The 14,805-nt window shown below is 44.6% G+C and overlaps 1 protein-coding gene across 1 annotated transcript in view; it reads right to left on the reverse strand.

Annotated features, from left to right (window-relative positions):
• HYDIN (HYDIN axonemal central pair apparatus protein) overlaps positions 1–14,805 on the reverse strand; it is a 302,917-nt gene that overhangs the window by 24,651 nt on the left and 263,461 nt on the right. Inside the window, 9 exon segments of the mRNA XM_054710866.1 lie at positions 726–947; positions 1,446–1,653; positions 2,272–2,419; positions 5,838–6,003; positions 7,030–7,168; positions 7,637–7,849; positions 8,982–9,171; positions 9,962–10,059; positions 12,783–12,943. Coding sequence (XP_054566841.1) covers positions 726–947; positions 1,446–1,653; positions 2,272–2,419; positions 5,838–6,003; positions 7,030–7,168; positions 7,637–7,849; positions 8,982–9,171; positions 9,962–10,059; positions 12,783–12,943 — 1,545 coding nt within the window.

A 14,805-nucleotide genomic window follows, 5' to 3' on the forward strand; every position in this document is an offset into this window, starting at 1 on the left:
CTTGTGACCATGAGATGACAGGAATGAGGTCAAAGGCCAATATGCTGAGGGTGAAAGAGTTAATTTAGAGAGTTCTGAAAAAGTTGATTTTGATAGTTTTTGCCAGGGTTCTCATTGCTTCAGAAGAGCAGCTTTTCAGAGACCCTTCTCTGCCATCCCCGCTGACATCACAACTCATTGGTTTTTCATTTGATAACTTACCTTGGAAAATGTTGTACATGTTTTCTCTTTCTCTCTCTCTCTCCCTATCTCTCTCCACCTCTCATCAATCTCCTTGTTTATTTTATTTTATTTTGTAAAAATATGCTTTTTATTGATTTTGAGAGAGAGAGGGAGGGAGAGGAATAGAGAGATAGAAACATGGATGAGAGGAACATCATTGATTGGCTGCCTCTTGCATGGCCCCTACTGGGGATCAAGCCTACAACCAAGGCATGTGTCCTGATCAGGAATCAGACCGGTGACCTCTTGATTCCTGGGCTCCTTTATTTATTTTAATGGCTGCATGATATACCAATGCATGGGTGCTTAACTGCTTTTTAGTTGACTCTCACCAGGCACCTGGGTGGAGGCCACGAATAGAGAGTATGGGACTATCTCCAACACAGCCACTCCCCAGGAGCTTCTGGCAGGATGGAGAAGACCAGAAACACTCAGAACAATTATTCTTCCAAGACAGGATGCTGTGAGTGCTTTCAGTGTTGGACAGTGTTCAATGGTCTCACCTTGATTCTGAGTTCCAGGCCCTTCAAGACACATTTCTTAAACGGTTGGAAAGATAGGCTGGCGGATGTACTCTGCCCCACATCCACGTTGCCCTCCGTGGGTGAGAACTCGAAGTACTGCACCAGGGCCTTGGGGCCGGAGAGCTCTGCCTGGAAGCTGAAGTTGAACTTCCCAGTGTTGATAAAGGTGAACTCACACTGGACACATTCATTCAGCTCCACCTGAGAGACAGAGCACAGAGCAGGATGTTGAGTGAATGCAAACCATGGTTCACGCCTCTGGGATCAGGATATGCAACGTGTTGGGGGAAAATATCCCTTGGAAAACAGAAATGGCCGATGATGTCAGTGAGTTGAACATCAATAGATTAATGTGGCCAGATATCCCAGCAAGAGCTTTCAAGTGTTGGGGTCCCTCATATCTGAAGAGTAAGAGGGCAATTTAGTTCTTAGACCTCCCTCGGTAGCCAAACAACCTGCCTGTGTGCTTAACACAGCATTCTTCCCCTTCCCTACTGTCTCTCCATCTCTTGAAAAATAAGAAAACATTCACATCAAAATCATACACATTCAGGGGATGGAGCCGCTCCTGGTACCTTTCTGTTCTCCTGGTCTCCCTGGTGTTTGAAACAGAGAGATTCAGCTAATAATAGTCACTGGTGCTGCCTTTCCCAGCCAGCGTGGAAACCAAGAGGGAGGAAGGCCCTCTCACACCTTTACCTCATAGAAGTTGACAACGGTCGTCTGATTGGGAGTCAGGTAAGTGATTAAGCCAGTCCTGTCTTTGCACTTGATCTCCGCATTCATAGTGTAGCCCTCAGCCTTGACATTTAAGGTCAAAGGGTAGGCTTTCCTTTTCACATTGCAGATCAAATTAAAGTTCACATCTCCTTCTTGCTTTGGTGTGAAGAAAATATCAATTTGTAACCTGATTGGGGAAGATGACAGCAGATTAGCTGACTAGGCCACCTGCTACAACCAGCTAAAGAACATGAGCCCAATAGGTTAGCAGATACACTGTGAGGAAAAGGTATTATAACTCCAAATTATGATGAATTTTTAAAAAAACATCTTTTTATTGATTTCAGAGAGGAAGGGAGAGGGAGAGAGAGAGATAGAAACATCAGTGATGAGAGAGAATCATTGATCAGCTACCTCCTGCATGCCCCATCACCTGGGCATGTGCCCTGACCAGGATTTGAATCGTGATCTCTTGGTTCATAGGTCAATGCTCAACCACTGAGCAACACCAGCCAGGCCAAATTATGAATTTTGAAGGTTTTCCAGGCAAGGCAAGGCAGGACATTGTTTTATGGATTTACAAATATAGTAGATAGCAAGGAAAAGAATATATATATAACAGAAAATACTGAAAACAAGGGCTTAAAATTCTCAATACTACACAATTCATCAGGAAAATGAATAACAGGGAATAAGTAGGACAGAGATGGAATTGTTAATATCTAAGGGATTCTCTTGGCTGCCAGGCCTGGGACTCCAGCCATTTGGGGAGGTTGAAGTCTGGGGGACCTTCCTATTTCTTTACCTGGACATCGGCGGGAGCCAGCCTTCCATGGGACTTACGACCAGGTTTTCGGTGAAACCTTCAGAATAGCGGGAGTTGTCCTGGAAGGCAAAATTGAACCCCTGCTCCTCCCTGTTGATGATCTGCACGGTCTCCCGGGCTTCTCGGCCTGAGGAGGAAACATCAGCCCTCAGGAGCAGCCTGGACATCGGCGGGAGCAGCCACCTGCCTGCTCCTGCAGTATCTCAGCAGATACTGCTCGACAGGCAAGAGGAAGTCTTCTTCCAAGAGATCCTCCAACTTCTTTTCTTTCCTCTTCCAAGCTCCTCAGCCTTTGACTATCTCTTTCTTCCTTTTGCTCTACAAGTGACCTTCCTCCCCTGAAGGGAGTCCAGCTCTTACTCTAGAACTTGACCCCATCAGTTGCCTGCTCCTGCTAGATGGCTCCTCTGCTCAGTCCCAGCTCTCCGGGGATCCTGGCGACACTGCTTTCCCTCCTTGTTCCTTCAGACCCAATGGCTTCCTTCTTTTGCTAATGGGGCTTCACCTTCCCTGATAGGCCCATTAACTCTGCCCATACCGTTGTAAAGCAGGAAGGCCCCCTGCATTGAACGCTTTAAATAAGACCTTGTGCATGTCATGAGTCTTGACAGGGCCCCGACTAATGCATTGCTATCACTATTTTGCTTTTTCTTACTTTCCTTGACTATTGTAGAGAATTTATGTTTCCACATAAACTTTCGAATCATTTTTATCCACTTCTCACCCTCCCCCCCCCGCGCCCCGCCCTATAATCCTTTGGGATTAAGGTTACCAGATGAAGCAAACATTTTTTTAGTGTATGTCTCAAATGTTGCATGGGACATACTTATGCTGACATACGGATTCTAAAATTTATTCACTGTTACCTGAAATTCAAATGTAACCATGTATCTGTATTTTACCTGGCAACCCTAGCTGAGATTCTAATCGGAACTTGATTTGCATTTACTTTTGGGAGAACTGACAAATATTCAGATCTTGGTTGGGAGCATTTTAATAAGATTTCTATAGTTTTCTTCATATACGCCATGTGCTTTTCTCGTTATGTTGATCCTTAGATGTTATACAGGTTTGGTCAACACTAAATAGAATTTTTTTGTTTGTTTCTAAGTGCTTACTACTAAAAGAATGAGACACTATTGATTTTGGTATACTTGTCCTGCATCCAGCCACTTACTAAAAATTATCTTGTTCATTTAGTATTTGTGTTGCTTTTCTCTAGAGCAGTGGTTCTCAACCTTTCTAATGCCGCAACCCTTTAATACAGTTCCTCATGTTGTGGTGACCCCCAACCATAAAATTACTTTCGTTGCTACTTCATAACTGTAATTTTGCTACTGTTAATGAATCGTAATGTAAATATCTGTGTTTTCCGATGTCGCGACCCACAGGTTGAGAACCGCTAGCAGGGTCGCTCTACAGCAGGGTCTACAGAACCGCTAGCAGGGTCGCTCTAACAAGCCCTAGCCAATTTGGCTCAGTGGATAGAGTGTCGGCCTGTGGACTGAAGGGTTCCAGGTTTGACTCTGGCCAAGGGCACATGCCCAGGTTGTGGGCTCGATCCCCAGTAGGGGGTGTACATGAGGCAGCTGATCTATGAGTCTCCCTCAGCATTGATGTTTCTATCTCTCACTCCCTCTCCCTTCCTCTCTGAAATCAATAAACATATATTTAAAAAAATGTTCAACAATAATGAGCAGTCTTGCCTAATTACTGATTTTAACTGATGTGCTTTTAGTGGTTTATTATCTGACTACTGACCCAGTGCACAGATTCATGCACATTGAAAGGAAATTTATTAGAAGAAATATTTTAATATTGATATTCTTGTCTTGCTAATGAAAATAGGATTCTACTGAGTCTCCTATCTACCTACTCCAGGACTTAGGTGAGGATCAAATGAGATGAGGCATGGGAAAACGCTTCACAAACATTTGGTTAAACTGTGAAATGTTTGCGCCTGGCTATAAAGCAAGTCGGGTTCCTGGGCTGAAGAAACTCCAAGGATGCTAGTTGCTAGGGAGAGGAAGCTGGGCATTGCTATGTGATGTCATTACCCAGCGCCCACAATGACTGTTTCAGGGTTGGGCTGGGCTGTGGGCCGCATTTTGTGGGTCTTGGCAGCGTTGGCTGCGATTTGGTGGGCTGTTGTTCCAGGGTGGTGGTGGGGCCTGTGTCTCACTTGGGGGAAGCTGAGTGTTGGTTTGTCGGTGCCAGGTCCGCGGTGCCATTTATTTTTAAATGGCCAGTGCGCGTCACAGCAGTTCCTGTGTTGAGCGTCTGCCCCCTAGTAGTCAGTGTGCTTCATAGCTACTGGTTGGATGGACACAGCCTTTTATATACATAGATAACATTTGCCTCTTGATTTTAGTTAACCTTCTTTATTCAAGTATTTTCCTCCATTCCTCTTTTCCTATTAGAGTTTTTGTTGAGAACGTCTGCTGAATTTAGCAATGACTTTTCCGTATGTATTAATATGATCACATGGTTGTTCTTTAAGTGGTTAATGTAATGATTATATTGAAATGCACCAGCCTTGCATTCCTAGATTAATTTCTGTTTGTCTTGCCGTTATTATTCTTATGAAACATTGTTCACTTATTTTTGAAAATCTTACTAAACACCACAATTTCCTCCTGTCAACTTATATGTATCTAATGAAAAATGCATGGAAATATTACATATCAAATTATTAGCATTGGTTTTCTTTGATGGAAAGGGAAGGATGAGAGAGGATGGGTGGGGAGAGATTATTAAGCTTTTCCTTATACTACACTACATTGATTAGCTTACTTTTATAATAAAAAATCAAACTACTAAAAAATCCTCTGGCTTTAGTTGTATTTTACACACACACACACACACACACACACACACACACACACACACAACACAACACATCCACAAATATCACCTTCCCACTGCCAAGTAGCATTCTTCATTCTCTCTAGCCTGCTTTATTCTCCTTTATCAGCATCTGACATGCTATATATCTTGCTTTTTTATTTTTGGTAGTTTGCTTCCTGTTCCTAGAATATAATCATCATGAGGGTAGGAACTGTGGCTGTATCTTCTCACAGAAGAGAGCCTAGGTCATACAAGGGGTTCGATAATATTTGTTGAACCAAATACATGCATGAAAGGATGGCAGAGAAATCTGACCACTGTGGCACACACCAAGAAGCAAACAAATATAGCCCACAATATGGGGAACACACGTAGGATGGGGCTGACATGAGGCTCTGGAAATGAAGACAGTCAGTCCAGGCCCTAAAGGAATCTTCCGAGGAGGATCTGCAGCCAGGCTCCTAAATTTCCGTTGGTTACGAGTGCATGGGTTTAGAATATCCTTGGTGGAATTAGATTGAGAGGTAAATATTTTGTGGCTTTGTGAACAGTGGGAAAGGCCCTCAGGCATGCTTCTGGAAGGCGCCAGGGAAAGTCCCCACCCCAGGCTGCTCCTGGAGCACACGGCTGGGTTGGTCCCACTTCCCTCCCTTATCGGTCACACCAACTGGAAATATAAACCACCAGGGCAGCCTTACCAATGAGGAGACAGCTGAAGTTGATGTGGGACTTGTCCAGATTGACCAGAGGGTCAGAGGCTTTGCCTACCAGCAGGAAAGGGACTGTGATGTTGTGTTCGGGGACTGAGAAAGTCCAGAATGCTTCTGTGATTTTCAGCTGCAAAGGCATGAACTGGAAGATAATCTGAGAAGACAGTTTGGAACACAGTGGTAAGAGGCACTTCTGTTTACTTACCCCACATGCCCTTAGAGGCTTGTCGGCACTGGGGTTCTGATGGCTGGTGTTACCAGGTCACCACTACCTTTCTACCCTCTCTGAAGGGCATGCAAGTCTGGCTGTACTGTCTGATTGCCCTGCTTGCCCATAGGTCTTTCGAAGCGGGTCTACACCACCCGCAGCTTCTGTTGGCTAGGCTGCCATATTGGATGACATGCACAAATGGAGAGATTCAGATAGGAATTTGGAATTTTGACTTTTCCCGAGAAGTCTGGGAGAGTTGGCAACCCTGGGCCCACTTGTCTGTGTGGTGGTGATCTGTGGCCGGAGAAGCACTGTGGCCAGCCAGCCAGCTCTGCCCAGCACTCCCTGTCAGGGTCCCCTTGGCTTGCATCATTCATTTGTATGACCTTCCTGGAGGCATCCGAATCCATAATTTCTGTTTCTCGGATTTGTTTCTGCCTCTAAGATTCCCTGTGGGACTTACAGGACATGGGACCCGCAGATCTATTTTGACCAGCGAGCTCGTGTTTCTTTAAGCTGGGCCCCCTAACCTATGTCACTGTGGTAACAGTAGGACTGAGACATGGGACATGACTCCAGTGTTCTGACTTTTGTCCTGACCAAGTGAAAACACATCTGTGTCCTTTCACTGCTGTCAGTCCCTTGGACAAAAATAACATTGTCCTCTAGTGTCCAGGCTTTCGTGGGTGTCCAGCTTCCCTGTCCTGCTTTAATAATCTCAATTTTTAAAACTATAAATACTAAAGATCTGCTTCTCCATGGCCAAACAAGTGAGCTCATGTCTGTCTTGTCCATGAGAACTGCCTAACCTATATAGTAGCTACTCAAAAAACACTTGTGGATGGATGCACCCTTAGGCTGTCCTCCTTAACTCTATCTCTGGTCTACAGCACAATTGTTATGCAGAGAGAGAGAGAGAGAGAAAATGACTGAAGTCCTGGGTCAAGTGGTCCTCATTCACACACACACCTCAGCTTTCTTTTCAGGGTGGATGCAGCCCTTCTCTGTAAGGCAGGTGAAGGCTGAAGGGTTCTGGAGACTTTCCATTTCTTCAGAGACCCAGCGGAAGCAGTAGATGCTAGTGGTCGGGTTCAGGATTGTAAACGACCTGGCCAAGGGGGAAGAATTGACAGCAGAGAGTAAGAGGGAGGATTGAGGATTAAGTGAAACTTTCTCAGGACCTAACTGCCCTGGCTCGGTCCCCCTACATGGGAGCCAGAACTGTTGCAGATACTTTTTTACTGTAGAAATGAAAACCACATCTCATGTGGTGGTCCAACGTACGGCTGGAGCTCCGGATTTTGGAGTAATAATGGTGCCGAGGGCCCTTCTGTCCCAGTGATCCTCTGTGGTCAAGGGGTTGGTTAGAGATTTTATGCCTTCTAAACCCTCCCTGGTGTCAAAACTAAGGAAACTGAATTCAGCTTTCTTACTGTAGCAGCTCTCTCAAGTCAAACCCCAGCATATCAAGCTGCTTCTAGGAACCCATCCAGCTCGAGTCTCTGAATTCTACCTCTGAGTTCTTTAGAAGGATTGACTGATATGAACGCAACTGATGCAAACTGAGGCAACTCACCGGAGATTCTTCCCTCCTATGCCCACACTGGTGAACTCGATCACCCGGGTGTTTGGGTCCAGAGGCCCACCACCAGGCCCTCGGAGATCCGGGTTGCGTCGATGACCAGTGATGTAGTCTGACTCTTTCAGTTCAAAGTGGCAGATAGGCAAGAAGCTCCGCCCTTTTGCTGATATGACTGGGCCTTGCTCTCCAGGTAGTAGGTTGGGAATCCTGAGAGGATATGGTTACTTTTATTTATTTATACTTAGTTTTAGCCAATTGTTGCTTTCTTAGTTGGTTGGAAACGAATATTACATCTACTAAAATATGAGCTCCATGAGCACAGAGGCTGGGTCTATCTTGGTCAATAACATAACCTCAGTGTCTTGACCAGTACACGCTACATAGTAGGTGTTCATTAATTAGTGGTTAAGTGGATGAATGCATGAATAGGCTGAGTATGAGGAGCTTGAATTCTGGTATCTTCTGTGTACTTAAGTTACGTAGGTACTTCCCACACCAGGGTTGAGAAAATCTCCCTGCTGTAAAATGAGCACAGAGGCTTACCCTCTGGCCCTCTCAGAGGCATTTGTGGGATACAGAAAGTGATGCCCAGATCCTAAGAAAGTATCCCGAGCTCCTTGGAGAAAGTGAACTGGATGTGAGCAGACTTTCAGCCCCAGATCCAAGTTGAGGTGGCCCAGGTGCAGGAGGCTCTTATGGCTCACATAGGTCCCTGCCACACTCAGCCATGGTTCATGGGATCCTTCTGTAGTAGTTCTCCATGGAGCTTCCCTGGGAGTGAGCACCACATCAGGGACTTCCATGGCCAGGAGTTATTGGATTGATTGTCTCTACCTGGGTCTGGACCCCATCTCTTCCTTGCTTACCATGCACCAGGTCTGCAACCGCCACCGTCCCCACCACCTAATGCTTGTTGTGCTTATTGTGTGCCAGGCACTGTTCTAAGCTTCAGTGAGTTACCTCATTCAGTCTTAACTCGAACTCTGCAAGGTGCTATTGTTATTTGCATTTTATAGTTAGGGAAACCTGGTATCAGTAAAGGTACAAGAAAGCCTTCCTAGGTTGTCCCAGGACTGGAACCCACCTGGCTGCCAACTATTTTGTTGCCCAGTGGACTTTTGTCTGGGGCCAGGAAGAGAGAAGTGGGGCAGAGGAAGGGTCTAGAGAGGGTTGCTGAGCAACACAAAAGACTCCATTCTCCTTGTTCTCCAAAAGCTGGCGCCTTTGAATCTTTCCAAGGTGCAATGTGGCAAGTTGGGGCTGTCGAGAATGGTGGTAGTGGTGACAGGGAAGAGGGACAGGAGTGGCAGAGCTTTGTCTGGGGAGCACATCTCCTTACTGGCAGAAAATAGTGCTCTCGAAGTCTCCAACCTCCAATGGGGAGAATTTCACTTTGATCTTCTGAGCCTTCCCCACCGGCACTACGCCGGAGACGGGATCCACCGAGAAGGACAGTGGGGGAGGTTCAGTCCAGTGGTCCACGGCGCTGTCCAAGGTGCTGCCCTGGCTAAGCAGATCTTTTTGCGAACCTGGGGACAGACAGAGAGCCAGTGACACTGCATTTGCAGTGGGAGGACAAGGAGAAGGCATCCCACTCACAGGTCCTCAGGGCCCCTCTGTAGGGTCTTCTAGCAGATATAGTTAACTTTAGGCTCTAGGGGTAAGGAATTGACTCCTAGCTCTCACAGGTGACTTGTGAAAAAATATTGTCATTAATTCCATCAAGTTTTTAAATTTGTTTCCTTTTGGTCCAAGGGAGTGGGTCAAGTAGATACCTGTGGGTCTTGTGCCTTAGAAAGAATGGGCAGTGAACATAGTTTTTGGAGAACCACTGTTTTAAAGTAGGAGTTCACAATCCGGGGCCCACGGAAAAGGGCCCACTTGGAAGGTCTGGGAACCTGCAATATTGAAGCAGGAATAATGGATATTTTCCTGCCAAGTGCTGGGTCCCTTTTTAAAGTGCTTCACGTGCATCAGCTGCAAGTTGGGCAAGGTATGTAATTTCCTGGGGAGACAGCTCTTAGCTTTCACCATTGTCTCCAAGGATCTGTAATCTCCTAAAAGGTTAAGATCGAAAAGAAAAAATCCCTAGGGATCTGAGCTGGGATGCTGACCTTGTGAGGGGTGGGGGTGGGCAGGGGCCAGGCCTCAGGAGGGCAGAGGTCAGCTCTTGAGTTTCTCAGGCCCCATGGGCTCTACAGACATCAGGAAGCATCGGCTCTGCTCCTCCATAGCTCTTTGGGAGGGCCGATGGAGCAAGGCTCTTCTACTAAGCGGGGACTCTGCGCACACCCTGGGTTTTCCTGCCGTCGCATTTACCATGGTTGTCTGGCATTGCAAAGCTGACAGTCTTCGCCGTCTCTTCCGAGATCCAGCTGAATTCCAGCTGCACACTTCCTGTATTAACCAGCTCCAACCTGCACACAGATGGGGGGACGCATTGGAGAAATGTGCTGCAAATGATTTGTGTCTTGTCGGCACGTCCGTCGTCTACACGGCTACTTTTCCCTTTAGGTCAAGCCATTTTGCTTTTAAAATATTTCTTCAAAAGACAAGTTTTAAGCAACGTTATCTGAAATCAGGCATTTGATGTACCAATGACATTTCCTTCCAAAAACACAAAATATATGCATAGCCATTGAAAGTGAAAATATCCACGTTTAGCCCTTAAAGTCATCCTGCATACCATTGGCACTTTATGCAATGAACTCTCAGCATGCGTCATGGTAATCCTGAAAAATTCCCAGGAGAGAGGAAACAAAAGTCTATTTCACCTGACAGTACCTTCCTGGGGTGCAAATTCCATAGTCCCTTCCCTCCCTGAATCACTTCCCGCCAGAAACAATGCCCCTGTCCTCAGAAGCCATCTGACCCCTTCCTGAGGTGCTTTCATGGCTGAGATATTTGTCTCAAATTCTGAACCAGTGGAGCTTCTTCTTGCCTCAAGTTTCTCTGCTCTAAGACAAGAGGTGGGAGAGAGAAGCTTTTTCTGGAACCACTATTAAACTTGATCATAGACAGTGACAGCAGGAGGATGAGGTCTTGATACAAGAACATGATTGTGGCCCTGGCTGGTTTTGCTCAATGGTTAGAGCATCAGCCCACGGACTGAAGGGTCTCAGGTTTGATTCTGGGTCAAGGGCATATATCTCAGTTGTAGGCTTGACTCCCCTCCCCCAGCCCCTTGGCGCATGCTGGAGGCAACCAATTGATGTGTCTCTCACATCAATGTTTCTTTTTCTCTCTCCTCCCCTCCACTCTTTCTAAAAATCAATGGAAAAAATATCCTTAAGTAAGGATTGAAAAAAAGAGAAAGAAAATGATTGTGTAAGAGAAAGAAACAATGCTCTCCTGGTTTTAGGGGAGGAGGTCTAGGATGGGTTTAGGGATTAGGTCTCCATTATCCCATCCAGGTAGACCAGCAGGCATGTCTGAAGTCAAGTGCTTTGACTTCAGGGGCTTATATTCACGGTGTGAATGCGTGAGTAGTGGCCTTCAGCCTAAAGGAAGTTTTTATAAAGTGGAGGAATCTTAGTGGCACAGAGTAGTCTTCACAAAAAGAATTCTGGGTTTAGGTAAAGGGCCAGAGAGTAAGATTTTTTTGGGCTTTGCATGCAGTAGGTCTCTACAGCCATCCCTCACTCTGCTATTGTGCAAACACAGCCACGGACAATGCACAAACGAATGGGCACGGCCTTGTGCCAACAAACCCAATTACAAAAATAGGTGGCTGGCTGGCTTGGGCCCATGGGCATAGCGTGCGGACCCCTGCTTTAGGTGCAATGGGCACCAGCAGAAGATCCCACTCCTTTCCTTGTGCCGTTTGCTGCTATAATAACTTGAGAGGACACTTCAAGTGCACCAAATGCAAAGTGAGTTGAACAAGTTAATTACTAATGTTTACAAAGTAGAAATGTCAGTGGTTTTCATTCTTGTTTTTGTAATTCTCAAAGATGAGTCACAGCCTTTTTTTTTTTTTTTTTTTTTTTGTCTATGTTGCTCTCTCTGCTTAGAAGGCCTTTTTTTTTTCTCACTTCTTCACTGGGCTACCTTCTATCTGGTCTCCAAAATTCAGCTGGGGCACCACTTTGTCTGGGGAGCCTTCCCTGACACTCTGTCTCTCCCATGTTGGTCTGCTTTAGGCACTCTTCTATAAAAAAATATATTTTTATTGATTTTTTACAGAGAGGAAGGTAGAGGGATAGAGAGTTAGAAACATCGTTGAGAGAGAAACATCGATCTCTGCACACTCCCTACTGGGGATGTGCCCACAACCAAGGTACATGCCCTTGACCGGAATTGAACCTGGGACCTTTCAGTCCACAGGCCAACACTCTATCCACTGAGCCAAACAGGTTAGGGCTGCCTTAGGCACTCCTACTGCCTACACAGGACACCATGCTGCAGCTGCCATGATACCTATTGTCACCTATTCCCCTACTCCCCACCCGAGACTATGAACTCTGAGAGCAGGACCCATGGCATCCTTGTATCCCTGCGTCTGAGTGTGGGTGAAGGGTTAATATAACCCTTTCTCCTCTAAGGACAATTCTGACTTTGAACTAAATTTCTAGCTCAGTTTCCCTGGAAAATAAAGGAGAAATGCCAGCGGTGTTACCCCACTTGGCAAACTGTAACTGGTCTGGAGGAATGATGATTATCTGGAGGGAAGCTATAGCTGTGGGGTTCTCTGAGTTACAGTGACTCTTGTAACTGGGCATGTCCCCTGCAGGGATCCTGGAAGCAACACCTATGGAGTGGTCATGAGAAATGTTGCTTCTGTTGGTCACGGGGCTTCTTAGCTAAGGATGGACCCTATCCCCGCTAGTGTGGATATTGTCTGAGCTGCCACCCGGGGCCCCACAGAGTTCTTAGGTGGTGGTGTGGATTGCTGCAAGGACTCTTCCCACTGAAGCTGATCAGCTGATGCCAGTTTCCTGCCTGTATCTTGATTTCAAGTGTAAACTTCAATTGCTTTGTGGGTCTGAGTGTTTCATTGGAGCCACAAAGACACTCTGGTGCATGCGACAGGCGATGCCTGGTATATGCTGTCGTAGACATTGAATGCATGTTTGATTAAAGACTGAGTGGATGATGAGATGAAAGAACGTTGAGTGCTGGGAGGCTTTTGATGACTCACTGAAACACTCGGGTCTGGTAAACTAGCGTGTCCTTAAAGCGCACATCGCTCGTCCGGCACTGGTAGGACGCGAAGTTCACGTTGGCGCTGATCTGAAGCATCAGCTCTCGGTAGTGCTCTTCCAGTACTGAGTGCGCAGGCTCAGGGTCCGTCTCTATCACCTGTAACAAAGGCAGCCGCGCCCTCAGTGATGCACAGCCAGCTGTCACAGGGACACCATGGGGAATAACAGCACACTATTCTACACTGCAAATTAACACCGATTCGGAAAGTCACGTTCCAGAATAAAAGATTAAGGCAAACCTAAAATGACCCATAAATGGGAAGGAAATGAGAAATTACTGAGGGCATCAGAACTGCACAGACATGAGTTTGGGGTCAGACAGACTCCAAAGAAGGTAGAAGGAAGAAAATCATAAAGATAGGAACAGATGTTAATAAAATAGAAAATAAATCTAAAACAGAAAGGCCCAACAAAGCCAAAAGTTGTTTGAAAAGATTTGAAAGACTTTTGGTGAGATTGATCAGGAAAAATACAAATAACCAACATCAGAAATGAAAAAGGGGACATTATTATTGATCCTACATATTTAAACATATGGTAAAAAATATGAACAATTTTATGGAAATATATATGAAAACTTAGTTGAAGAGCAAATTCCTAAAAAATAATTTAATAAAATTGACCCAAGAACAAATAAAAAAATCTAAAGAGTCCTAATACTATTAAAGACACCAAATGGTAGTAAAAAAATCTTAAAGAACTAAGTAAATAGAGCGACATACCTTGTTAATGGAAAGGATGGAATAATATTATTAAATTGTCAATTCTTCCTAAACTGACTTAGAGGTGCAATCCAATTCCAATGAATTTTCCATTTTATAGTATAGTTGACCCTTGAACAATATGGGGGTTAGGGGCACCGAACTCTGTATAACTTTGACTCCCCCCAAACTTAACTATGAATAGCCTACTGTTGACTTTACTAGTAACATTAACAGTCAATTAAGACATATTTTGTCTGATATATCTATTATATACTGTATTCTTACAATAAAGCAAGATAGTGAAAAGAAAATGTTATTAAGAAAGTCACAAGGAAGAGAAAAATACACTAACAGTATTGAAAAAAGTCTGTTATATATATTGCTATAAGTGGACCCACACAATTCAAACCCATGTTGTTGAAAGGTCAATTATACTTGGGAAATGGATTCCAAAATTATTTTGAAAAATAAAGGGCCAAGAATAACTAAACAGAACAAAACAGTATGGAGGAGGGACTTCCTTCCAGATATCAAGGCTGATTATGAAGCTACAGGAATTAAAGAAGTGTAAAACTGGCACAGGGGTAGAAAAATTGGCAATAGACTATAGAGACAAGAAACATCTAGGCACATATGAAATTTAGATGACAAGGGAGTCATGGCAGATCACAAAAGAAGTGCTGGGCCAAAAAGGGATTTGGCAAGATTAGTTATCTAGATGGAAAAATATAAAATTGGATCCTTGCCTCATACCATAACATCCCGGTGGGACACACACACACACACACACACACACACACACACACAAAGTGATTATTTTCTTCACTGTTATAGAAAGGTTTTAAAAACAAGATACAAAATAAATAATTACAAAGGGAGAGATGAACATTTTTGTTCATGAAAAGATAAATTAAAGAAAGTGAAAAGATAAGCTAAAATTTGGTGAAGATGTTTGCAGACAAAAATATAAAAGTAGAGTTTATAAAAAATAAAATGACACATACAAAGGACAAGCATCATAGTTGAAAAATGGGCAAAAGGCATTTACAGAAGAGATAACTTGTATGGCCAATAATCACATGAAGAAGTATTCAACTTTAGTGACTGGGGAAATACAAAGGCCCAAAATGAACCTATTTCCTATTTGTTTCTTTTTTAAAAATCCTCACCTGAGGATATGTTCTACTGAATTTTTATAGAGAAAGAAGGGAGAGAAAGAGAGAGAAACATCGATCAGTTGCCTCCTGAACCTGCC

Source organism: Eptesicus fuscus, chromosome 21 (genome assembly GCF_027574615.1).
Source record: "Eptesicus fuscus isolate TK198812 chromosome 21, DD_ASM_mEF_20220401, whole genome shotgun sequence".
NCBI lineage: Eukaryota > Metazoa > Chordata > Mammalia > Chiroptera > Vespertilionidae > Eptesicus > Eptesicus fuscus.